General features: G+C 39.4%; 1 protein-coding gene across 2 annotated transcripts in view; it reads right to left on the bottom strand.

Moving 5' to 3' along the window:
- The window catches only part of plecb (plectin b), a 114,545-nt gene that overhangs the window by 36,625 nt on the left and 50,655 nt on the right, over positions 1-27,265 (bottom strand). The window contains exons 1-2 of one of the 2 annotated variants that reach the window (XM_053227729.1): positions 20,065-24,162; positions 625-686 (exon numbers count right to left, since the gene is read on the bottom strand). In XM_053227729.1, the coding sequence (XP_053083704.1) occupies positions 625-686; positions 20,065-23,494 (3,492 nt within the window). In that variant the 5' untranslated portion in view covers positions 23,495-24,162. Of the gene's footprint in view, positions 1-624; positions 687-20,064; positions 24,163-27,265 lie in introns of those variants that run through there. The other variant, XM_053227748.1, reaches the window with a different exon arrangement.

Below are 27,265 nucleotides of genomic sequence, written 5' to 3'. Positions count from 1 at the left end.
AAAAAAAAAAACAGAAAAAAAAACCACACAAACCCCATTTTGAAAACCACTGCTGTTAACTACGCAAAATATTTTGTTGCCTCAAAAAGCTGCTTGCCTTGCCATTTGGCTAGTTTCTTGATGCTATCTGAGCACATTTATACTACAGAGCAGTCAAATACAGTCAAAGGGTATGGAAAAAAATGTTTTCCATAGTCTTACCCCAAGATCCCTCAAGCTTAATCCCTTATTCCCTCAAATGCCAAACTCCCATAGTCAACTGCAAAAGTGTTTCCCTATGATGTTCTACTTCCACCTGACTCCAAGTTTACAAGTATTAGGCATATGTCTTTAGGAAAAAGGATCAAAGTTCATCACTGCACTAAAAATTTGAGGTGTTCCTGCTGTGATTAGCATATATACAAACTGATAGTTTACAGAGATGTTCCATTATCTTTCCTTTCAACATTTGGGTTAAATAATATATACGTCTTCTCCCGTTAATAAGGTGTAAGGGGGGGGACTATAACTTGTGCTCGCATGTGGAAGAAGACCTGAGCATGTGAGACAAGAGGTTATTACAGAAATCATTTGTTGAAACAGCAGCAAACTTTTAAGAATTTGTAACAGAGTAACTTGAATTACCTTGATCAGGTGCTTGTTCACCCATTTTGTGAAAGTCTTTTTCTGCACCCTGTCCCGTTCATCTGCAAAACACAAAAAGAAATAAGGATTATGTTTTTATGAGTTGAAATCATACATACATCATGTATGCTAAGCATAGCTGCCAAGATAAAATTAACAATGTCCACTGGAACAGAAAATCCATTTTAAAACTACACAATAATTTGAGTAAGAATAGTGAGTAGACAGTGATGGTCTGGATCTCCTCTGATTCAGCCTGACCAAAAACAGATAATGGCAAAATCTACCCTTTGCACAGACACGTTCACCTCATACCAAGCCACAAGCACAAACTGGCTCAGGGACACACACATCTGAAATGGGTGTTCACATGGCAGATCACTTGGCACGCTTAGCTGGGTTTTAACAGTGCCAGTACAAGAATCTGAGCTCGGGGGATGGCCTTGAGCAGCACATATACACATGTATAGACAGAACACTGGAACTCACAACACTACTGGGCAAAATGAAGATCAGAGGAACGTGAAAGTGCTGTACTTGAAGCTCAGTTAACAGAGACACACAGGGGACACATAGTATGTCCAATATTTAGGACATTCACACTAGCTTAAACCCATCAGTTCACTGAAAGCAGGACTTGCTTAAATACTGTGGCATAGAAATATTTTTTATTAATATTTTCGAAATTTCATTCTACCAGGAAGTGAAGTGATTAATCATGTACTAAGAAACAAAGGGCAGTCACCACCACTACATAGGTCACTTCCTGTTTCTACATATATGTCATGAACCGTGTGAGCGAGCCAGTAAAATTCAATCTTGATTTAAATTTACTAATTTACCAGGTATTCTTATCAGAATAAATTTACAAGATAAGTTAACAGCATATAAGCAGATAACAGGTGCACTATGGGACTGATCAGATGAACAAATAAGTCGGCTTGATGCTCCTTCAAGAATAATGAATCATGCTTCTGTGTTAAAACAGTAAATCTGTAATTGTTAGCCAATAAAAACTATGAAGTCGTCCAGAAGAAAAGCAGTGGCTGAATCCCTACTACTCTATTTGTAGTTGATAATAACAGAGAGCATAGAGATGATGCTTGTCGCAATCACGACAATGTAATGATTGCATCATGTATATTACTGAAAAAAGTCTCCTCATAGTGACTTACCATCACTGGCTTTGGAAATCTAATGAACATGAAATTACACTTTTGGAAAGGTCTATTCTTGTGTGTATTAGACCCACATCCACTATAAATGATTCAGTGATTCATATAATTCAGTGATTCAAACCATGCTGACTAGATGGTGATTTCTGCTATCTATGAGAGACACCAGTGCTCATTTTACCTCAGTGAGTCATAAATTAGCATGTAGTCATCAGAAGAAACTTCCTGACCAATAAAAATAACTGGTGACAGAGGCTTGTTATGGCTACAATACATGGGTGAAACCACAATGAATCAAAGCAGAAGAGGGAGTTTCATGATGGTTAACTAAACCTTAAAGAAAGTTAAAAAGAAAATGATAAGCCAAAGCCATTAAAACCCACTTATCCCAGACCACTGACACACCCTCATCAGACCATTGACATACATATTCTCTACTTTCTCTCCATTTCTCAGGGCGGAGTGTTATTGTATCAACGTTGCTATGGTGAGCACTTGCTGAAGTTTCACCAATGAGGGTGGAGTACTCCACCCTCATCAATAAAACACTTCCTTTTTCGGTGGTTCCGAGTGCGGGGGAAATATGTAGATTACGACATCTAACCAGTTTGCTCCTGTGTAGCCTTTGAGACTTGAGACATTTAAAGAGCATGTACTTTGAGTTTATGGTTGGAGAATTCCTCATTCAGTTATTGCATTTCAGTGGTAATGGTTAAGCCATCACTCCTGCCGCTTTACAATGGACCACACCCTTAGGGCAATGTCAGGTCAGGAACACAGGAATCTGCCATGAATGACTGCTTCTAATTCGGTTCTAATCATTAGGAAACGTAATGTATTATTGATAAGTCACAAGAGAGAATACCGGGTGCAAAGTAAATAAATAAAAGACCTCTAAATATTAATGATAAATGACAATCCTCAGTGTAAAAAGAACAGGAATGTATTAATAGTACATTAAACATGTCAGTAGTGCCATTGTCTTAGTGCCAGAAACATTATTTGCACACGATTACTTATATTTGTTCATCTACAGCAGTAGGAGGCAACAGGATAAAAGGGGTGTGGATCTTTTCAACCTAAACTGAAGTTAGAGACACCTGATCTGAAAGCTTTATGGCACCATCAGACATTTATATCTATTGTTTTGTTCAAACACCCAGCAATAAAGCGAATCCTGATACAGTACAGTGCAAACAATTCCAAAACACCTAGAAATGCAGTTCAGTGAATAACTATACATACAAATAACAAGCTTAAACACATGATTACCACTAAGTTTTTTCTACATTGTGAAAGCATAAAGTATAACTCCAGTCTTTGCCCTCAGTAATGCATCAAAGCACAGAATTATGGTAAAAGTTGTGGTGGGTACTTGTGCACTTTCTCTTTCCAAGAGAAAACCACAAACTATGCAGCACTTCTTTTAGCGCAGCATAAACCAGCATTCAGGATGGTAGCAGATTTCTCAGATTAACTAGAAAACGAGGTCTAAGTGATTAAACGCTGTAAGTTAATAATAACACTTGTACATTTTTATTAGTTAATCAACCAGCTTTGTATTCTAACAGCGAGGTAGATCTCACTCAGGTACCTTTCCTGCCATCCGTGGCTTTAAGCATGCCTTGGTAGAAGCCATCGTCTGAGGGCACCCTGGATCTCCCCATGCTGTCAGAGGAGTAGTTCCTCTGTTTCTGTGCAGAACTCATTTTCTCTGTATCAGGCTAATGACAGCTGATTCAATCTGGATTCTACTCTCTTCCTGTGTCCATCCACAGGTTAATGTCCTCAAAGCTCTTGCTGCTTTTCAGAGCAGCAGCCTGCAGCACTGTGGGTGTATTCCAGCTGAAATGGACTTCACCCTTTTCTTGGTTTGGTTTTGTTCTCTCCTCTGTCAGCTCACGTTTCCTTTCTGCCTTGTGTTCCCTCAGAATAAAAGATGCCTACAGGCTACAGAGTATGGGGCTGTCCCTGCTCTGTGTGTGTGCTTTCTCTAAGATTTCAGAGGACATTGTGGGCTTGGCTTTGCCCGCCCTGTTGCTCTGCCAGGACAGGAAAAGAGGGAGGGACAAGAGACCAAGAACTCAAGGTGTGGTTACCAGCATGCTTCATGTACCACCCATATTCACACTATATACATATACACACCTTACACAGTAGGTGCAGGAAAATAAGGCATTAAAGGAGATAAAGGAGAAAGTGACATTGGACTGAGATACAACTCTGACACATTCTGATATTACAACTAGCTAGAATATCCTCACAGTGAATACTTTTGTGATAGATGTGTAAATATTGACTTGACTGAACTTAATTGAACTTTCATAATGCCAATATATTTCTAATTACAACTGAACTTTCTCTGCTTGTGTGCACAAGCACAGGCATAAACTCTTTAACAATTACTAATTTATCTGGAATGTTACTTAATCATGGGTTACTCATGGTGCCAGGAAGGGTGGAGGAAAAGGAGTGTCATTCAGGTGTCCACAGGACGGCACATTTAGTCATCCACCCATCCCAAACAAGCCTCAAACACCCACACACACCACTAGCATCGCTGCAAATAACATGGAACTGTATCTGCCATGATAAAAGGGTTAAAAGCATGAAGAATTACGCATAAGCACACTTCCTAGTATTTTTACAGTTTTAATTATATACACATCTGCCCCCAATCTAAATTTGTACACGTTTTCCATCTCCATAAGAAACTGCAGAAACGACTTCCTGCAAATGAGAATGGTCACTATTAGACTTGCTCTATTTTCAGATTTTTACCAACATCATAAAAGCTAAAATATCCTGCATTGTGCAACATCTTAACATACTGGTCTATAAAGTTTGTGCCATAAGCAAACAGAATGTCTTATCAACACAGACTACAACAGAGATACACAGTCATAAAATACTGTGCCATGGGAGCGTAATGCAGCATTGATAAAGAGCTTCTCCTTTTACCATGTGACAGCTTCCTACCATATCTAACAAAAAAGATACAACCCATTACTGTACCTGTTCAGACTTGACTGCTGCACAGTACGCGTAAGTGTTTATTTTATGATATTCAGACACTCTGCAACAGACGTGGAGGAACACACCTTGAATAATGACTTTAGCACTTACACACATGTGTCCCTACAAGTGAAGGAATTAAGGAGTGGCAGAAGAAATTCAAACAATATCCCTAGGAGCGATAGAGCTCCCCTGCTACAATGGAGCTTGTGGCTTAACGGATCAAACGATTCTTAAACGTCTATAATATCATTACATGTAACCCTATCATGAGGAATTAAAGCAGTACTGGGGAACAAATACAGAATATCACCATTAACTAGAGATAAAACATGAACATTTTAGTGATCTGTGAAGTACTGATTCTTTATGTAGTACTATCACCGCTCCAGTTGGGTGATTATGCAGCTTTAGGCTTATTCTTTATTCTCACCTTTATTCTGATATTCAGAGACAAAGGTCACGCAGTGTCCGTCATATTTAAAAACTAGCGTTACTACAAAGTGGAAAGCATTTGTAAGAGTCACTGTTTTATTTGTATAGTGCTTTTAACAATGGATATTGTCACAAAGCAGCTTTACAGAATTATATAAATTCTGGATATAAATTTTAAACTGATGATTTCTTTTATCCCATTATATACATTTATCCTTTTATCCCACAGCATCTGTAAGAGTCACTATGCGTAAGTGTCACTGCCAGGGGTCCCCACCCAGTCACACACACCAAGAGTGACCTCCTCCTCATCTCGTCCTCAGCTAGCACTCTGTGAGAATCATCAGGTTGAGCAGATGAATCATCATCACAAGCTCTGGTGAATCCTCACTGAGATTACGCATGAAAAGACATAGATTTTGAAATATTAGTACAATGGAACAAAAAAAAGTGTTCCTTGAATAATACTAATATATTTTCATCTATCAGTATCTGAAACAAAGAAGATAAATTTTGACATCCGGGCCTGGAAAGGCAGAGACAGCACAAGCCCAACTATCTGTTGTCACTTTAATACTGTTGTGTGTTTGTGTTTTTGTGCATTCTTGGTGCGTCTCTTTTTAGATTTTTCATATTTGTATATTTTTTTTATTTTTATATCTTTATATCTGCTGCTGTAACAATGCAAATTTCCCCATTGGAGGATGAATAAAGGATTATCTTATCTTATCTGAGGCAAATTTTTCATAGCACACCAGCTCCAGCAACGTTTCACACGGCGATTCCACTGCACCGTCATTCAGCATTCAAGAATGCGACAGAGAGGCACTACAGGCTCTCCAGCCAAAGACCGCCTGCACTAATGCATTCACACAGAGACTGTGGAACAAGTTGGTCATCAGACCATTTCTGTAACGGCATGCAGAAGAAACGTCCCATTACGCGAAGCAAAAGTGCTTATTATGCTACTTCTAAACCAGACGGGTCTTTTCAACAATAAAAGCTTTCATGTGAGGATTTAGTTATATTCTATGGGCTATTTCCAGTCTCACAGTGTCTCCCATATTCATCGTTCAATTTAGTCATGTGGTTGGAAAATAAGGAAATCCCTCTTTGCTATTTTTCAAGGCATACTAAAGTGTTTCCCCGTAAGGCAGCAGACAGGGATACTTCAAAAAAAAAAAAAAAAAAAAAAACACAGACTACACTGTCAGAAATGAAGGTACTAAACTGTACTTTTCCTTAACACTGGAGTGGGGGTCTATAATGTATGCACCTTCAATATGTATATTTTACCTGAAAACGTTTAAAAACAATTTAAGGTACATAATTAGAACTTAGCTATAAAGCTACAGGTACACCACATGGACTTTCTAGGTAAAAGATGTGATGATAACACCCCAGCGACAAGGTATCTTTGGTATATTTATTATGTAACTAAACTAACTAAACAATACATAAACCTACTAACTACATACTTCACACCAAGGATATAAGCTCTTCTTATGCTACTCCTATCATGCGGAGCATACGAATTGTGCTCAGGAAGAACATTATCATACACTCAACTGATTAAGGGCTAAAAACATCCTTCCCAGCTATTACATAATTTTTTTTTCTGGGTAAACTCTAAGCAGACTAATGCCTAATGAATAATGTGAAGAAAAAGGACACCTTTGGAAAGAGGGTGACTATAAAATGGCAGCTTTCACATTCCTGTGTAGGGCGTAACACGATCCTGCCTCCAACACCGGTGGATCCTATCCTAACTCGTATCTGCCATATTTTCCTTCGCTATCTCTTCTCCTGGTTTCTCTGCTTGTGAGAGCGTGTGCTGAGCCGCCACACCTTGATAAAGAGGAATGTTCACACCCCAAACACTATAATTTAATACTTTAACGGTTTTTAGAACTAAATGGAAGTAAAAGTGAAAACCATTCCCGTGTCACAGGACTACAGTGAAATAAAAATAATAATAAAACAAAACATTGCAGTCCGTGTTACAGTGTCCATGTGTCCTTGACCATCTCTTCTCAAGAGCCATTGTGCTGACTCATGTTCCTTTAATATTTATAGTGACCTAAATCCACAGATCAGATGGCAATGTTGCATTAAAACAGGATTTGAGGATGAAGCAGAATCTCCTAGCACTGGCATCAGAAGCTGGGATCTCAAATGACTCATCTTACAGTTTACAGGGAAAATCCCATGTGTCAGGCTTTTGGGTCCAGATCATTCGGCACTCCGGAACCCAAGATTACAGGAAAAACAGAGTGATAATGATGACTTATCTGATGTCTCCCTCTAATGGAGGTTATTGTTTAGGACATCCTGAGACACACAGTTAAAAGGCAGTGCAGATACTGTGGGCTCTAAGAAGCAACAAGCAGTAGGTCAGATGGACTTTATATTTTACGTCTTAGCAAGTAACCTTTTATTTTTATGATTAAGTAAAGTTAAAAAGATGGCGTCCCATCGTGGTTGTATTCCCACATCATGCCCAGTGTTCCCGGGATACACTCCGTATCAATTACATCCCTGACCAAGATAAAGCAGTTGCTGAAGATGAATGAGTGAACGAATTTAAAGCTGACTACAGGAAGAATGGAATTATAGGGAGATTAAAAAAATGTTTCAGGAGCACAGGTACTCTTGCTGTAACTCATTTAGAGCTTTAACAACTAACTTGACCTTTCTTCATTCCTCTGTTATTGTTATCTCAGTATTGTGCTATTCAATTTTTACATATTGTTATTCAAAGGCAAAACTGATCATCAACCCATCATCATCAAAATAACCCATGACATAAACTGTGATTAAATTATAGCACTCATTTTTTTTTTTTTTTTTTTTTTTACAATGTGTACACAAATATTAATCTGATATCTGTTCAAAAATCACACATATACCCCACAAAGTGAACTTAACAGATAGCAAATGAATTGCTGAATTATTTTTTTCTTAATGACACTTCATAAATCCAGCACTAGATGGCGAGAAAACACAAAACACAACCACTAGTAACTAACTACTACCACTACCACTGACGCTATTTAGCCTTTACCATTACCTTTACCAGGTTGCGTATAATAAACAGTGAACCAGCTTGTAGCAACCACTACTTTGAAAAGCTGATATATTTCAACATTTAGAGAAGGATTTCAAAACAAAAGTGAAAGGAAAATTTCAGTGTCATCCTGCTAATGATTTTTTTAATGATTAAAAAAATTTTTTTTAATGATTTTTAACAATTCATCTGTTAATGAACAAGGCCTGCATGAGTATAATAAGGCTTAATAACATCAGAGAAAACACTAAACTGGGGAATCCAGTGATATAAATGATAATCCTTTGTAATGGTTTAGCTATTTATCCATAATAGGTTATGATTATATAATATAAAAGAAACATCTGCACACACTTGCTACTGCTTGGATATTTAAAAAGGAAAAAAAAATAGCATTATACATCCCATTTTCAATACAACAGTAATCCCAGTTGGATAATAAAGTGTGTACAGTGAAATCCTAGGAGACCACTCTGCACAAACTGCTGGATCATGTCGATGGCAGTTTCAGTGAAAACTCAGGGTCAGCATTGTTGTGTAACTTTAGCAAAGCCCATAAAAATAAACCTATGCACAGTGATAAAACTGAAAAAGTTAATGATGCACCAAATACCTTTAAAGCCATATACACTGTACTTGCTCTGTAACTCTCAGACATGCAGTAAACTCACTCTTCCTGTCAAACATCTCCTCACCTAGAACCCTCCCAGTGCCCGTATTTATCAGATGAATGGTACCTTACCTGTGCAGCACATTTTGTTATATAAAAATGCAGATCTCTCTCCATAGCTTATCTCGTGCAAATAATTCTGCCGTTCATAAAACATTTCAACACCACACACTTCCAATTTTTTAGGACTGTAAGCTTTCCCCGTCGCCATGACAAGAGACTTTGATGTTTTTCCACACGCGCTGCTTCTACAGAAACACACTCACACACGCCCCCTCATGCGTCACTGGAAGATAATAAACAAAATCTTCCTGTAGCTAACAGCAGGAGAAGCTCCCAAAATTTCAGTGCAAAAAATGTTTGCCTCTGATCTACTGTAACATGTCATTACATTAAAAAATGGAAGGAAGTGTTGATGCTCTCCACAGGATACTATTAAGTAAGTTAATGATTAACTAGTTCAATCATTTCAGAGGTCATCAACTCATGACCTTATAATACTAAGGTTGTATCTGGCATTCTGTTCAAAAATGAGTTGATCACATAAACGTTATTACTAGGGGATATGTTATTCTCTGTGGTGTTTTTCTTTTAATGTAATGTTTGAAACTCTCAGATAAATTTAAATTCTCAGATTGTAAGTTTCTATCTGGTAGCCAGAACAAAGGACAAACAACAAAGGACACAACATATGCAGCCTTGTCCGATCAACATCCATTAATAAGCCAAAGTAAATTTTATCTGTACAGTATGCGCCGCGAGAGCAATAAAAAAGTAAAGGTACAAGACAGGTACAGCACAGATCTAGTGTATTCTCTGGTTTTACAATATACAAACATTCTGGCACAGTAGAAGTGCAGCAGAAAGGGAATACTGTGGCTAACATCAGATAACATTAGCATTAAATATTACTCGTATTATCTACATGCAATGTACATAATAAACTGAATTAGCTGCTGTAACCACTGAAGGTCAGCTAGAAGACTTGTGAGACGTGTTTGTGTGGCTGCACCAATATATCTACTGCATGTTATAATGCATTTTAATGTTGTTAAATGTTTTACAATGAAATCTGAAGGTAAAATATCTTGTTTAGGAATAATCAGGTGTTAAAGTAAAATGTCATGTAGATCTTAGAGAATGCATTATAAACTTGCAAATAAAACGTATTGAAAAAAGTATATATGATCATATTGTGGTCATAATTCAAAATGTTGTTCATTCTGGGTTTATTCATATTTTTTAGTTACGTAAGAGTTCTTAATAAGAAACAGTTGGACCTTATAGAAACCTTATAGAACTTTCTGTATCTGGTTCTGTGTGTATCCAGATAGTGTTGAAAAAATTTACTTGCTAAATGTCCCAATAATGTAAATTTGAAATAACCTTAATGTATTATAATTTTTTGACCTGTAAATGTAACTTTCAGTACTTTAGGGTTTGCTAGCTGGTATGTCCAAGCTTTGTTGTCCCATGACTCTTCACCCAGATAGAGGCTTAAATTACTAAGATTGCAAATTGTTTTAACAATTTGATCACAAATAGTCTAAAAAGTGTAGCTAATAGAAATATTGGTGGTTAATGTGTGTGACAGAGAGACACAAAAAGAGAGAGAGACAGAGAGAGAGAGAGAGAGAGAGAGAGAGAGAGAAAAGAACATAAGAGAGCAAGGTGGGGAGGAGTGTGTGAAAAAGAGAGGATTTATGCAAGTATGTGCTTGAATTCTGGTGTGCTGGACACAGGAATCTTGCCCTGCAGCACGGTGTTGACATGTTTAGTGCGATCCTGCGGCGGACGTGTCTCTATAAATATGAAGCAATAATTAACACTACTGTCAAACGTGCGATTGAGACAAGCTGGCTCAAAAATCTTAGACCCATGAAACAACCTTTTAAATTTAAATAATGATAATATATTATCATTGACAAAATAATGGCTCTGTTATGCTGTAGCACATCCAAAGGTCTTCAGTCACCAGATCTCAACCCAGCTGAACTTCAATGTGTTAGACAGTGTGTGGTGCGCAGGTTAGTGTGTGGCTGGTGGACTTGGATGGGTGACGGAGATGTTTTATATATAACCATGAACAAAATACTGCAGAAAACAGAACATGGTAAGGGTTAAAGTTACATTTGTAACATTAATTGGCTGTTTCATGATGCAAAATATCAGAAAAATGTATGTAGATATGGTAGACAACACTTTATGCTATAACAAACACAATAAGCAAACATGTTAGAACTCATCAGGACATGTGTGAAGTCTGAAGAACTACTCAATTTGCCTGCTGTTCTACTGCCATAAGGAGAATTGTTCATAGACCATCATGTAAAAGTTAAAAACATTAACTTTCATTGATTCACCACATAGTCAGGTATCTCCACAGGTCTGTGCTACTTGTCCCATTAAATCAACATCTCAAAACGTCTCTTTTGTAATCTATGTAAGATTAATAAATGGGTTGTTACACTGCTTTCAACATTTTTGCTGAAACTGTGTGTGAATGTTAGACAAACAAAGGACGCAGGTGGCCTGATAATGCGCTGTGGAAAACAACAAAGTACAACGAGGCTCATCCTATAATCCCTCCATATCTGTGTCTAGAGAGGCAATGGTAGCTTTTCCAGACAATGGCCCATGCTGTATAAAACGTTGCCAGGTTTAATTACTAAACAGTTGCATTGAAGCCCTGCACAGAAATTGTATTTACATGTTTACAACCATCATGCTCAAGCTATCATGAACATTTGCAGAATTATAATATTCAAAAAATTATTTATAAAATTAATGTTGCATTGCAGTACCTGCTTTACTTTAACATGCAATATTAATTGAGTACTTCAGTGCCACTCTCAGCCTTATAGTGGTATTACCATTGGGAGTGGTGCAAAAAATTTAATAGAATAGGAAAAAAAAAGTCATTAAAAAGTCATTAAAAAGATCATTAAAAAGATAAATACAGTTAAAATATGATACAGTGCCAAAAAAAAAACAAACAAAAAAAAACAAGGAAAAGGACTTCTGAAATCCTAGAGACAGACCACGCAGATCAGTAAACACAGATCTGTAAATCCCTAAGCTCTGGCCAATGGTTCCAAGTCAGACACAGAGAATGTTGGGGTTGTCATAACATGTCCCTAGCCACTTTTTTTTTTTTACTCAAAGGATTATGAAAGGTGCATCCAAACCCAAGAAAACACACTTGCTCATGGGCCATCGATTAGACTTTAACGTGTACACTGTGCAGACCTGCTTTCTGGAACAGTCCACTATCTCTGCTGCATTCTTCCTAACAAAATAAGTAACCATATGGATTAATAAAGCAATTTATGACCATTGAAAAGGCCTTTGTTCACAAAATACAATAGTGCAAGTGGGGTAAAGTGTTCTATATCTATCGATTTCAATATAAAAAACAGATATGGCTGTTACCAGAAAAGACACACCTAAATAATAATGCTTAACTGCTTGAAACATGCACTTGCTCTCCACTTTTGTCATAAGTTACAGTATTTCACTTGATGGTGCGGTGTGACAGGTTGACTGAGTAAAACACTGGTTTACCAAGATTTAAAAGAGTGGTCAGCATTGCTGTACTGGTGCACTTTTCTGTCTTGCTCAGCAGGATTCTTCAAGTGGTGGCCGGATCAGCTATGTAGTAACAGCCAATGGCACCGAAACAAATGACCAGTGCACCTGGTGTGCTTTACAAGCCACTGTTCCCGTGGAACATCATCCCTAGTGAACCAGTAGCATTGCCTTCATTTTGGCTTTAGTGTACTCTACTACCAATGTGTGTGTACAGGACAAACAATATGCTGATACTTCTGTAATGTGATTCCCATTCTCATGTGAATATGAGCTGGCAGGACAGTCATCGTATCACATGGATTGTTCCTGAGCACAGTTTCTCTTTCACTGAAAGGTGCGACGAAAAGAGAAATCAAACGCCGTATGAAGAATCTTCGACATGGAAAACCCTACATTGCTGAGATATGAAGTGTAGATTTGTAAAAGAACAACCATCTCACTTCTCACTGGTTTTGCCACTAGCAGGTTAATCTAAGTTGACACTTCAGTTAATAGATACCAGTCCCAAGTGTGTGTGTGTGTGTGTGTGTGTGTGTGTGTGTGTGTGTGTGTGTGAGAGTGAGAGAGAGAGAGAGAGAGAGAGAGAGAGAGAGAGAAAGAGAGAAAGATAGAGAGAGAGAGTCCACAATCTTTCCCTGTTAATATGGCTAATATTTATTTTCACCTGCTTATTCATAGCTCTCAGGTAAAATTCACCTATTTTTATTATCAAATTCATGAAGATTCACCTACTATCAAAAATTGCTACTGGAACCGTGTTGTTCATATTTAGCTGGCATGTAAAGCTTTGTGGGAGAAAGTACACAAAATGCCATTCCTAAAGAGGCACTACAGTTTGTAATGTAATGTAGACCTCAGTATTATTAGACTGCTAACCTAATGAAGCACCCTGTGAAACTTCTCCAGAGCAGTATATCCCTCGATTGTAGGGCATAATGAGGCAGTTAAGCCACTGACAGCTGCACAAAGGTCCATCACACAAATGCTATGCAGACCACATTAACTTTGATTTTGGTGCACTATTTGCAGCAGGACTCATTAAATCCAATTTTCAAGAAAAGAAATGACAAAAAGGTATATCCAAAACCCCCCCCCCCCCCCCCAAAAAAACAATAAACAACACAAGAAGCAAAGATAAGAGGAAAAAAATGGAATAATATTGTCTTATCCAAAGTTAGACCATATCCCTTCCAGCTCAAGTGCACATAAATCCACAATGTGATGACAGGCACAAACACATATCATGGGGAGTCCTGGAAGCAGTCAGTCCCCCTATCATTTACACTTTCCTACACTCTCCGAAAAAAGGGCACTAAACTGGACCTTTCCTGTACTCTCATCTTTTGTACCTTTAACATGCAATCTGGAAATTTCATCTCGAAACATGAATATAGCATACCTCTAAATTAAAAAAAAAACATAAGGTACATAACTGGACCACAATTCGAGTAAAGTTTTAAAGGTACACCACATTATCCATTCAAGGATACCAGGAGGGAACAGAAATACACAAACAAGGGAACTTTATCTTTTAGTGAAAGTGCACTAGTCTTTAGAAAGGATAGGTTTGATGGAAAAAATCTCCCAGAGGTGTTTCTAAAGTTTGCCTCTTGTGTTTGTGCAAATGGCAGATGCCTATGATGGGGATGATGTGCCCCAAAAGCTCCAGGGTGGGGAACACAGATCCCAGGGGACTAGCTAGCATTAGCACTGAGATAAGCCAGGGACAGTCTGGCAGCAACAGGTGGAAGGACATTGGGGGACAACATGAGTACCACAAAGATCAAGGGTGGGTCTACATTTAAAAAAAAAACAAAAAAAAACAAATGTAAAATGTCTTCCAGCAAAAACCTGGAGAATGAAAAAGCTCAACTTTTTTTTTCTTGTGACTTTTCTTGCTTGGCATTTATACACTCCTTTCCTAAACAACCCTCCCATCTGACATTTTCTGGCCTTAATCTCAAAAATGCTTGTACTGGGAACACTCCTGACCACACCAACTGGTAATTCACCTCTACACACAGAAAGTCACATTCCTGCAAGAGAAACCTAGAGAAACTCTAAATATTCAGTCCATCATAAACCTCAACAAACTGACCTGCAACCTGATAAATAAAAGAAAGAACGGTCTGAAAAGAAATAGACAAACAACAAAATCAAAGATTCATATGTGCTATGTTGTTTTCTACAGCTTCACATTATATTTATGATATTGCACAACCAAGGTAGCTTGATATAAAACAAAACAAAAACACTGGCGTCCCCTCTCCCTAGACCATAAGCAGCTTAAAAAAAAACACACACAACAATCCTGACAAGATGAGTATACAGACTCTTAGTAGTAAAAACAGGTGGGAGCATTTTCATGCCATCTGCAAGCAATCAACATTTGCGAAAGCTGACAATCATAGATGGCTGTGGTTTACAGATGAATTCTATGCTCCCACACTTTTTAGTCCATCCACCAAGCTTTATCAATACACGACTGACAGCTTGCTGAGAGCATCGCCTCCTGTCTAGCTCCATGTAGCTTAAAGTGGGAAGTCATTAACATTAAATAAAGAAATGTAGAGAGAGAAAAGCCTCGAAATGTCACCTGTAATTCTAGTCTCGCATAGTGTGGATGGGTTTAAATATGGAATAGAATTTCAGTCTGGCTGCCTGAAGGTCATGCTGAAGCGGACATGCATTTCCCCTCCTCCCTTAAACGTAACAACAATCAACTCGCTGGGTTTGCCAAAAACACACACAAATATACGGACACACAGACAAACACGGACAACAGTCCATTTGTGCTGACCTACCAGGTATGACCTTCATGGAGCAGGCTGTGTGGTGGGAAAGGAGGACGAGGAGAGCAGGACTGGGGGAATGAGGGAAAGGAAAGTGGCTCCAGTTTGTTTGGTGTGTGCTGCCTTGCTTCTCCCCCTTCTTAATTTTGACAGCCTGTGCCTGCTGCTTGGATATGTCAGCTTGCTCCCTGGTGGCTTTGCTATTAGGTGGGAGGGGCAGCTAGAGGCCTTGGGGAGTGGGCAGAGGGCTGGGCAAGCATCCAGAGAGGGAGTAAGCATGGTAATAGAGCCTGCTGTGGATATAAATATCAAGCAATTGAAGTGCTCATGATGGCAGAGATAGAAACTGATGAAAGTGTGCCCACTTGGCTTCAGAGGACCAAACAGAGATCAGTCTGTCCTTGGAGGATGATAGAGCTATTCTGTGAGATTATGTCACAGATCACCAGCTTTACTATGATTATCTGACCCAGGAAACCTGATCTGGAATAAAACCTGATATGGAATAAATAAGCTTTTAATATCATAATACCTATTTAATATCCCGTATCAGACATGAAGCGATACCAAGACTAAATAAATATTTTTATTTAAATGCCTTACACATTAGCCTGTAATAAGTCTGCACATACGGTATAAAAGGTGCCTTAAACTGTCACGTTGTCTTTCGTTTATGTTATTTTCAATCGTGGACACTTTCAATCATATTTATCCAACCTTGTCAGTGTATGTTTTGCTCTAACGAGGGAAGCAGTGCTTGAATGCCAGGGATGGTTAGAGATCCCTGCCTCTCTCACAGGATACCCTGATGCCTTAGAGACCTCCCATTGTGCACAACACACCCTAAATATAGCATGCTTTATAGCACTCTACAACCAACATATGGCACTGTAAATAATGGTGCTGAAAGACTGCTCATTTTACCAACCATTATCTCATTCATGTTTATGCTACCCCTGCACTATACTTAAATGGGCTACATCTGCAAGGCATGAAGTAGTATTCATTAAATAGCATTTTCATGCACTGTTCATTCCTTAGGAGCCACCCAATAAACTATACTATAAATAGGTTTCAGCTTAACCTTTCTTGCAAGGTTAAATAGGTTCTATGATCATTCATTCATTCATCTCCAGTAAACGCTTTATCCTGGTAAGGGTCGCTGTGGATCCGAAGTCTCTGGGGATTTGAATCCCGGGAACACCGAGCGTGAGGTAGGAATGCACCCAGAAATAGACAACAGTCCATCACAAGGCACAGTTCGCACACACACATCCACACACTCATTCATACCTAGGGGCAATTTCCTGAAGCCAATCCATCTACTGGCATGTTTATGGGAGGTGGAAGAAACCAAAGAACCCTGAGGAAACCCACAGAGACACTGAGAGAACATGCGGAGAAACTCCACACAGACAGTAACCCAAGCCCAGGACCAAACTGGTGACCCTGGAGCTGTGAGGGAGCAATGCTACCTACTACACCACCGTGATGCCTATTTCTAATATAATACGTCTAAAATATATGATCAACATCATCTATTTAATGCACGAACACAGAAAATTGGCTGTACATGAAAATGCCATTTAATGAACACTTCTAGGCAGCCAGGGAGCTGTATGTAGGGAGAATGTATTCTCACGGTATCAGATACTTGCCTGGAGGTATGAATTATATGTTGGGAAAATGCCATTGTCTGTTATATAAAGACATCCCTCTGCCAAAGCTCAATTATAATTGAATGATAAAGGCATAAACCCAATGTCTCCTCCAAAGCTTAAGTCATGAATAATCAGGCAGTGAATCCAACAAAGATGGACTATCATCTCATTTCTGTGCTGCATAAACAGATTTGCAGACTAAACAAATTTAAAGCACTCAATAGAATACAGTTTCCTTAGGCGGTGAACTCCAGAATGAAAAAAAATGCAGCTTTACTGTATACCTCCTGGTCTTACAATAACTCTGATCAAGCCTGGATATCTATAATGTCATCAATCTCTCTGAATAAGAGTTGGTCAGACTTGTTGGCTATTTATTCACGTTTCAAGAGAAATATACAATATTCCAAATAAGCCAATAATAATCGTGTGGTCCTAAAGCATACCGACTGTAGCCTCAGCTGAATACAATGACAGCTTGGAACTGAGTAACACATGCTAGCCTGTACTTATTGCACTGCTTTACGCACTATAATTAAAACTGACTCCAGTGGCTTTCTTATTCATGATAGCTCTTTCTCATACACAGTTACAAAATAAGGGACTTGTTATTCACAAGAACAAGACAGCAAATAAGAACAATTATTTCAGCAGATAATATAAGTTAACAAGTCTCTTCTACAGGATTCAGGGGACAGTGATACAAACACCCACGTTGGTGGCAAAGATAAACTTACTGACTGACTTTAGAAGCTCATTGCTGTGAAGTCAGTGTACAAGCTATTGATAGTGTGCAGGAGAGTATTCAGCTTCTTAAAGGTCAGGCTCAGATTTGCCTCTCTGAATTCAGCCATGGATGACTCACCCTCTAAACCACAATCATGTGGCATGAAAGAAAAGAGTCACATTCTACCCACTTCTGGATATTTGACAAGATCATAAACATTCAGGAATTTAGAGAGTGGGCTGACACTGGAAAACAAAATGGCATATTTGAGAAATGACACTGACACAGGCACACGGATTCTCGGTTTGCACATAGACAGTCAAATCGCAGGTCTCTCTAAGATTACGCTGTACACAAAACAGGGCGGTATACAACACACAACTAGGAAGTATCCACACCATTTTCATTTTCTGAACTGCTTAATATCACTGATGGATTTTCTCAATCAAAGCTATCTACATTCATGAAATGATTTCTTTTAAACAGCAAACTGATCTACTCTGGATGATATTTCTCTGAAACCTAGGAAGGAAGAGCAAATTAGGGTGACTCCATGGAAAAACATGCATGTGGCTACTAACATTTCCTGCCTATGAACCATATTATCCAAGTGACACCATTAAAACTGGACATATTTTCCATATTATTTGAAGCTAAGCTAGATGGAATGGGATCTGACTAACTCCACAGAGCTTGAAATGGAAGTTATGCTCACCACAAAAACTGAAATGTTTTCACACACTTCAGCTCACACATGCAAATAAATAAAATAATGTCACCACAAAGCTGCACACAATGGTGATGATGCAGTAGGGGGCAGCAGACAGTTACCAAGCCTTACCAAGGTTTTTTTTTTTTTTTTTTTTTTTTTTGAGCAGATCTTCTCTGTAACTTATTGAATAATAAAAACAACCTGGGAAAAATGTGCTCTCCACATGTTGCTGGATGATAACTAACACTGAGAAAATGGTGCATTGCTTTGGATTGTTGACCAGCTCTAGGTGTGACAGCAAATAAACACGCCCATGGTGTTATGCCAGCTATTAGAGCTTCCTGTCATTGCACACATTTTGACACACCCATAACTGTGTAGGTGCACACACTTTTAGCCATCTTTACGCTAAAGTCTAAATGTGCCGAGACCCAGTGTAACAGAAATTTAAATGCTCATGCCAATGAAGCCAACAGCAGCAAAATCAACTGCCAGAGCACATTCCAGAAATTTCTACTGCACAATGTATTGCATGCGCTGATGTGAGACAGAGAGTGATGGCTTATTTATTACTGATTTTATCTGCGCTGTGCTATATGCATTGGGCACAACAGAAGCAAGATATCATGCAGGGCTGACTTTGAAAACAGAGACCAGAAACCCCTGATCACAGACCACAGGACAAAGCTAAACACACACAAGCTTCCTAAAACAGGGTAAAAGATTGCTGAAAGCACAATACTCTCTCCTGCATTGATAATCTCATAGCATAGCAAAGCTGGTATCTTTAATACCTTTCTTCTTGATGAGTGAAGGGTTGGGTTATTTCCGGTATGAGAAACAGAGAAAGTATGAAGAGATTCCTGCACTGACATTTAGTGCTGCAAATCTGCTTATAATCAGCTATCAGGATTAAATGCCTCTGTTTTACAACTATGAGATCTAACTTTAAGTCACAACGTATGCAATTTACAGCCTTATTATGAAGCCAATATATCAAACTGATATTTTTGGGTGTGGATGTGGTATGGATCAATGCCAGGGAAACATTTCATGAAATGCATTTCATATCCACTGGATAACTCTAAAGTAGACAGACAGGTTGATTGTGCAAACTTCTAGTAAGCACAAGAGTATTATGAAGTGGTGACCATAAAAACCATTAAAAATGAATAAGCTTTATTCAGTTCATTTGATGCACTCATTAGACTGCAGCTTCTGAGTTTTAAACTCTGCATGCTGCTCCCTGCAGACCTATTTTAAACAGAAATTCAATTGGGAATGACAGAAATTGCAAAATGTAGCTTGTGGATGTTTTTCTTCATAGCAATACTCAAAGATGCAACAAGTTATTCTTTTTCAGTGAGAATTTAGACTACATTTTGCTTCAAAAAGTAAGTCCACTCGCAGGAACAGTGCACATATTGAACTGTCCCTTACACTCATTTGCTTTTGAGCAAATGAGTACACCCCTTATGACAACTTCATGCTAGCCACACTGACCCTCCCACACTGTAAACACAGAGGAACACTGTCAGTGGCAATGACATTACACATGCACAGGAAAGAAAGAAGATACTGGATTTTTACCATACCTTCAATGAAGTTTGGGAAGGTTTTAGGCTCTGGCTCATCCAGAGAATGGTCCCAGATGACCTCTTTGACAGGACTTTGAAAGGCAGCACGCTCTTTAGCCAGCTCCTCTAAAACATCATAGTCTAGGTCATCTCCTGGAATCTCAGGCATGGGTGGCACAGCAGGTTGGCTTCCATCTGCACTTGGACTAGCAATCTGCTGCTGCACCTCAATCACCTCCTCTACTATAACTACCTTTTTCCGCATGGCAGCTTCGTCCTCAGATAACACTTGCTTCTCCTCAACAGACAGAGGGTCAGTGGTGACAGGCTTTTTGATAGCCTTGCTCACAGAGAGCACTTTTTGCTTCTCTCCTCTGCTCTGTGTGTCAGGAGCGGTTGAATGTTGAGCAACACTGGGAGGATCCCCGTGCTCAGGGTAGGGGCCGGCCTGGGCTGAGGCTGCTGCTGACGCTTGGGCTGTGGGTGCTTCCCTCAGTTGCAGTGAGGAGGATGTTTTTCCTTTCAGAACCTCCCGTTTTATTTTTTCAGCAGAGGGCTGAGCTGGCTCCACCTCCCCTTTGTGTACATGGGCCTCACTCTGCACAGCTGCTGTCTGACTGCTTTCTTCAGAGCAGATTTTAGGAGACTCACTTACTGCAAATGGTTCAGACCCCTGGTTGGGATGAGCTTTAACTGCAACCTGGGCTGTCACCATTTCCTCAGCTGCACTGATTTCTGTGGCTGATGATGGAACTTGTTTATCAGCAGCAGCCTGCTTTTTCTTCTTTCTTTTTGAAGACTTTGGGGCCACCTCTGCTTCTTTCTTCTTTGCATCTTTAGCCTCTGATTCTTCTAATAGTTTTATTGGTGGTGGTGTTTGTTGGACTGATGTTATTTCATGCTTGGTTATCTTTTTCACTTTTATTGTTGTGTGTTCCACAACTTTTATTTCTTCATGGATATTAACCTCCTTCACCTCTTCATCAGCAGCTGCATCTGAGATTTCAGGAACTGGATTGGTGTCATGCTTAAGCACTTTACTCTCTGTCTTGATTACAGTGGTAGACGAATCCTGAGATGGAATTTCTTCCTCTTTTGGAGCATTTACTTGAATGGGCTTGATATGTTCGGATGCCATTTGGGTGTCTTTCGTCTCTTTAATAATAGATGTCTTCTGTGACTTCTTACTCTTCTGAACATTGCTTGTTATGACAGTCAAAGGTGCTGCTGGTGGTACAGCTGATTCTGCGTCGACATTACTGGTCCGTTCCTCCAAAGATGCTTCAGAAGTTTGCTGCACAACAAAGTCAACCACCTCATTTACAACTGTTGTGTCTTCATTTGTTTTGGACACACGTGGCACTGCTGAGCCTAAAGATTTGCCAGTGTTTTCTTTCTCCTTCATTTCCCTGATATTTTCACTTTTATCCAAATCATCTTTCGTCTGTGCCTTCAGTTCCTGAAAAGTAGAAGCCGACATAGAGATACATGTTTCTTTATTTTGGGGCATTTCAGCCTCAACGAGATGCTCCAGAGGACTCTTTTTCTCAGTCACTTTCAGTGTTGTTCCCTTTTGTTTTTTAGATTGAGGAGGCACAGAGGCATCCTTGGGTGGCTCACTAGTGATGAGTTCCTGAGTGGCTTGAGTCTTCAATTCCACTGGCTGAAAAGCAGATGTGGATGATGTAGAGAGATATGTTTCTGTAATTTTGGTCATTTCATCCTCGGCTGGATGCTTTTGAATATTCTTGGTCTTGGTCACTTTCACTGTTTTTTCCACTTGTTTTTTAGAAGAAAGAGGCACTGAGGTCTCCTTGGCTAGCTCACAAAAGATTGGATTCTGAGAAGCTTTAGACTTAGCCTTCGATTCTACTGGCTCAATAGTAGAAGTTGTTGTGGAGATGCACCTTTCTGTATTTTGGGGCATTTCATCCTTGATTAGATGCCCTTGCTCATTCTTGGTCTCAGCCACTTTCACCTGTTTTTTAGAAAGAATCACAGAGGCATCCTTGGCTGGGTTACTAGGGTTGAGTTCCTGTGAGGCTTTCATTTTTGGCTTTAATTCCACTGGCTGTGGAACAGTAGATGTGGATGATATAGAGATATAGGTTTCTGTATTTTTGGATATTTTCTCCTCAACTGGATGCTCCTTAACATTCTGGGTCTCTGTTACTTTCAAAGTTTCTTCCACTAATGTATTAGACTGAGAAGACAAAGAGTCATCCTTGGGTGACTCTCTAGTGATGAGTTCCTGACAGTTTCCTGTATTTTTGGGAACTTCCCCTTTGACTGGATGCTCCTGAATATTCTTGATCTCGGTCATCCTCAGTGATTTGTCCATTTGTCCTTTAGAGGAAGGGGGTACATTGGCATCCTTGGCTGGCTTGCTAATGATGGTTTCCAGTGAGGCTTTAGCCTTTGGCTTCAGTTCCACTGGCTGAGGAGTAGAAGATGTTTCTGTATTTTTGGGCATTTTATCCTTGACTAGATGCTCCTGAGTATTCTTAGTCTTGGTCACTTTCAGCGTATGTTCCACTTGTTCTTCAGCGTTAGGCGTCATAGAGGTTTCTTTGGCTGTCTTGGTAATGATGAGTTCGTGGGTGGCTTTAACATATCCCTCTTCTTTGGGCTTACCTGCTTTGCTAGTAGACATGGATGCTGCGACTGTTTCAGCAGTAACGGCAATTTGGGCTGGCAGATCCACATTTACCATGGTCTTTGGTGTATTTTTAATCACAGATTCCTCACTGGTTCCCTTGTAGCTCTCAGACATCTTCTGTACCAAAGACGATGCACTGCTGATTTTAGCAGGTGGCTGATGGGAACCTGTGGAAATCTTCTTCTTAACGCTGTGGTCTATGTCTTGATCACCTTTATACATGGACTGAACTTGGTCCCTAGAGTCCCCTGATGCCCTGGATTTGTTGTAATCACCAGTAATTGGACGTCCTCTAAACCTTGATGTTTTCTCATTGGGCACTGACTCTTCAGGTTGCATCCTCTTGTGACGGTACCCCTGCCTTTCCAACAGTGCCTCCTGGCTCTCTGCACCTACCCTTCCTGGTTTGGGAACATATGAAGTTGGACCCTGTACAGCCTGTACTCGTGCAGCCCTCTGAACAATGGACAAGGTAGCAGCTGGCTGCCGCACTCTCTGCAGTGGAGTGGGCACAATCTCAGGTGGCAGATGTAGGTAGTCACGCAGGTAAACAATACCTTCATTAGTAAGATACCAATAGAAATGTCTCCAGGCAAAAGTCTCCCTCACAAACCCTCTGGATTTCAAGGAGCCCATTGCTCTAATCACCTGCAGGTTTCCCACCCCTGATATCTCAGGGTGCTTTGTCTGAGGGCGCTTGTCCTTCTTGGCCACCATTACCCCATCACGGAACAGCCTTTCATAAATGGCCCTCAGGTTGTCAAGAGGCATCAACATTCCAGCAACCATTGTGCTTCCTTAATTTGCCTCGGAGAGCTTGAATAAACAGAAATATGCCAAGCACTAACCAAGTACAGACAAATTACTAAATGACTCACTCGTCTCTCTGTAGAAGGGTCCAGTGGCAGAGCCGGCTGCCACGTGCTTTCAACTGAAAGGAAAAGAATGTGTGAAAAAAATATCCTGCTGGATGTGGGTGTCCTCTCTCTCTTGTTCAACTCTCAAGTCCTTAGAGAGCTGGTCAGTCTTCTCAGAGAATCAAAAAACCTCCAAAAGCAAACGCAAAGGAAAATCGTTTCCCTCCTTTGCACTGCCTTGCTTGGAAGTGAAAGGAACTAGACTGGCAGACCAGCAATGACAGAGAGGGGGGGGTGTGTGCAACAGAGTGAGAGAGCACTGCACACCACTCAGCCCCTCCTACCTCTCTCACAGAGAAAGAAAGGAACACTATTAGCCAAATGTTCCACACAGACTATTAGCAGTTGTAGACAGATTGAATTAGTAAAATCAAATAGAGAAATGAAGTCAAGACTTCAGAGAAAAGGTTAAAAAAAAAAACCTAGAGGTATATGACAGTCTTGCCTGAACGCATGCAGGACAAGGACTAAGTGTAGCCGGCCGCACACTTGTACAACCGAGCAGTATAAACACTCCCTGGTGTGTCAGAGTTTCTTACACTAGTAGGGAGTGAGCTAGCCAATGAGGAATGAGACTAAGAGAAGGGAGGCTCCCTTTAGGCATACTATATTAGAAAGAGGCACCAGTCATTCACACCCACTCTCAGATAAACTTTATATCGTGTGTCAAGAATTTTGCCCTAGAGACACTTACTACAGACTTTCCGAGAAAAAAAAAAAAAAAACGTTATACAAATGAGCAATTCAACTGTAAAGCTTGTCTTAACGTAAGGGTGTCAGCTCTCAGTCTCTCTGTTAAGAGATTAGATTATCCTTACACAGAGGTCATGTGGAGAATTACATGCAAACATACAAGTGTAAACTGTAAATGTAAACTTTTAGCAACAGAGCTAAAGAATACAGAGCACAACTGGATAAGAGACAATAGGAATTGGAGTATTTTTTTCCGTACTGCCTTCCCTGATGATATTTCTTACCATTTTCTCCTTGTGATCACTTTTAGATACATCTAATGCATCAGGTGTAAAACATACAGCAAACTCTTGTGCATATAATAAAAGAGCTGTAAATTCACTTATATTCTTTAAAGTGATCACTGTAGTTGCTTGAAGTGATGCAACTGGTTGAAAGAAAGACTAAAGAATTTTACTGTCTCAATATAGCCAGCGAACTCAAATTGCCTATGAGACACATCACTAAATAAAGACCTGTCCATTGGAGCTAACCTTTCTGAGCAACTCGAAACAAGATATTCAGTTTCACACCCCTTGATAAATTCTGCTCTTTACATCTGTCTCTCCATTTATCTGTCACTCTGAATGGTGGTGAGAGACAGAACAAGTGTGCACTAGAAGCCGTCACTGTAATAATTTGACCATCGAAGAAAAATGTCAAGGAAATACAGCAAGGATCTATAAAACAGATTTATCTCTTAATTGTTGTGGAGAAATTTTCTCAAAAATATTCAGCGTCTATTTGAGTTGTATTTATATATTATTTATAGTGGCAAGAACATGCATCATCACCTAACAGAACTCTTAACCCTGCTATTCAGCTCAGTTTAATTATACACCACTGCCATAGCTCTAATTATAATCTTTCATCTACCCGACTGCATAACTGTTTTTTTTTTCCCTAAGGTAAGCAGCTATTACCTTAGAATTTTAAAGATGAGCATGCAGTCAGACAACACCTCAATATGGTGATAAACTATTAATATCCTTATTAGGAAATACAAAAATAGGACCAGACTAACTACACATTGTCCATTTCATTGTCAGTAACGCAGCTGGGAACAGGATATGCTGAATGTAATGGATATATTTTATAAATAGGGCCACTTTATCTTGGGAACAAGCCTGTTCTACATAAAAAAGTTATGCAATTAGGTTACTTATTTACAAGAAGTCATAATTTGTCAAACATGATTTTCTTATCATTAAAATCACACAGAGAACTGCTAAATGACATGCTTTAAAATAAAACTGGTCACACAGGTGAGTACTGTGCTGTAACACACCCCTAACAAGCATTTCACAAATTTTTAGCCTGACAGGTCATAACTAAGGACATGAAAAACACACCATGGCCGCACCATTTCCACCTCAAGGCTTGTGAAGAAATGTAGATAAGACTGAGCATGTAAAGTTTTTTACAAGGGAAATGAAAATGAAACAAGCATAGATATTATGTTTTACACAAGGTGTGTATGCACCGGAACATGATATCTAGACCACCGGCTACACATCATTCTTTTCAAATTATAATATTAGTGTCTGCTCAGTTAATCCACTGCATATATAAAATGGACATACATAAAATGCTCCAGAGTTCCAGTTCAATCCTGAGCTCGGGTTACTGCGTCACATGATCTCTCCATGTGTGTCTGTGTTTCCTCTGGGTACTCTGGTCTCTTCCTACCTCTCAAACATATGCTGGTAGCTGGATTGACTTTTTAAGAGTGAATGAGTGTCCGCCCTGCAATGGACTGGATTTCGGGTGTACTTCCGCCTCACATTCAGCGTTCCTAGGATAGGCTCTGGATCCACCATGACCATGATAAAGCAGTTTCTCAAGATAAATGGATGAATGAATGCTCTACACTAGGATTTGGCGTCAGGACACTTCTCAGTGTCACGATCAACAGGATCACTGAAAATTCAAAAGAATTCACATGAATGGCCTCAGAAGAAAAGTTCTATGTAATTAAGGTCGGGTTGAAGGATGGGGTAAGCTGCCATTGTTATTTTGCGTTACTTCATTTATACGAAAAATAAATCCACATCTTTGTTTGTTAGAACGCTTATACATTATACATAGGATCAAATTGCCACCATCATGATCTAATAACTGTACAGAAGTTGATTGGCAGTGTCATATCCTTTTTAATAATTTATTTTAGCATAGAAGAAAACCCAACCCAGACAGTCTTTTCTAGTAATGCAGTGAACGTAAGAGCCCCGACTTCCTGGAACAGATGCGTCAGAGCTGCGTCTGGAGGACTACTACACTGCCTACTGTAAAGGCTATGCATTTCTCCAGAGTCAGTTTGGTGCTCAGCCATGACAACTGAAGGATTCCAGCAGCTGGGATGTAATTAGAGTAAAGGTCTTATTATATTAGCAATCAATCATTTTAAGGATTTTCTTAGACTTGTGTGGAAAAAGCTGAATTATGATGTTTCCGATCATTGAAACACACTCTAAACTCCGTGTTTCTGTGGAAATATTGAATGATCACAGGTACTATGCTTTTATTTGTCTGTGGACACAGACTATTTTGCATGCTTTTTGCAAATATGTAATAGGTCACGCAGGTTTAATTTAATATTTATATGAAAATATGGTTTGATGCTGGCATCCATACAGTGTATTCTTTTGTTGGCTGGTCTGAAATGATCTCTAATGCTCAACAAAAGGACAATTGTTTAGTTGGAGGTGTATTTCTCTTGAGTAGAGAAACCTATAAACTTTTTGGAACACAACGGGAAACAGACTTGATTTTAGAATTCATATACACAAAAGAGCTTCACAGATTTGCATGATATGACTTGCAAAATTCACCTCAATGCAAATCCTAATGCATTCGGCTTTTACTTTCATTCTGATAACATTATTTGGAGGGCAAGCTACAGTATTAGTGT

The sequence above is a fragment of the Pangasianodon hypophthalmus genome, chromosome 1, assembly GCF_027358585.1.
Source record: "Pangasianodon hypophthalmus isolate fPanHyp1 chromosome 1, fPanHyp1.pri, whole genome shotgun sequence".
Lineage (NCBI taxonomy): Eukaryota > Metazoa > Chordata > Actinopteri > Siluriformes > Pangasiidae > Pangasianodon > Pangasianodon hypophthalmus.
Note: the sequence above shows the minus strand (reverse complement) of the source record. Positions and strands in the feature narration are given on the sequence as shown.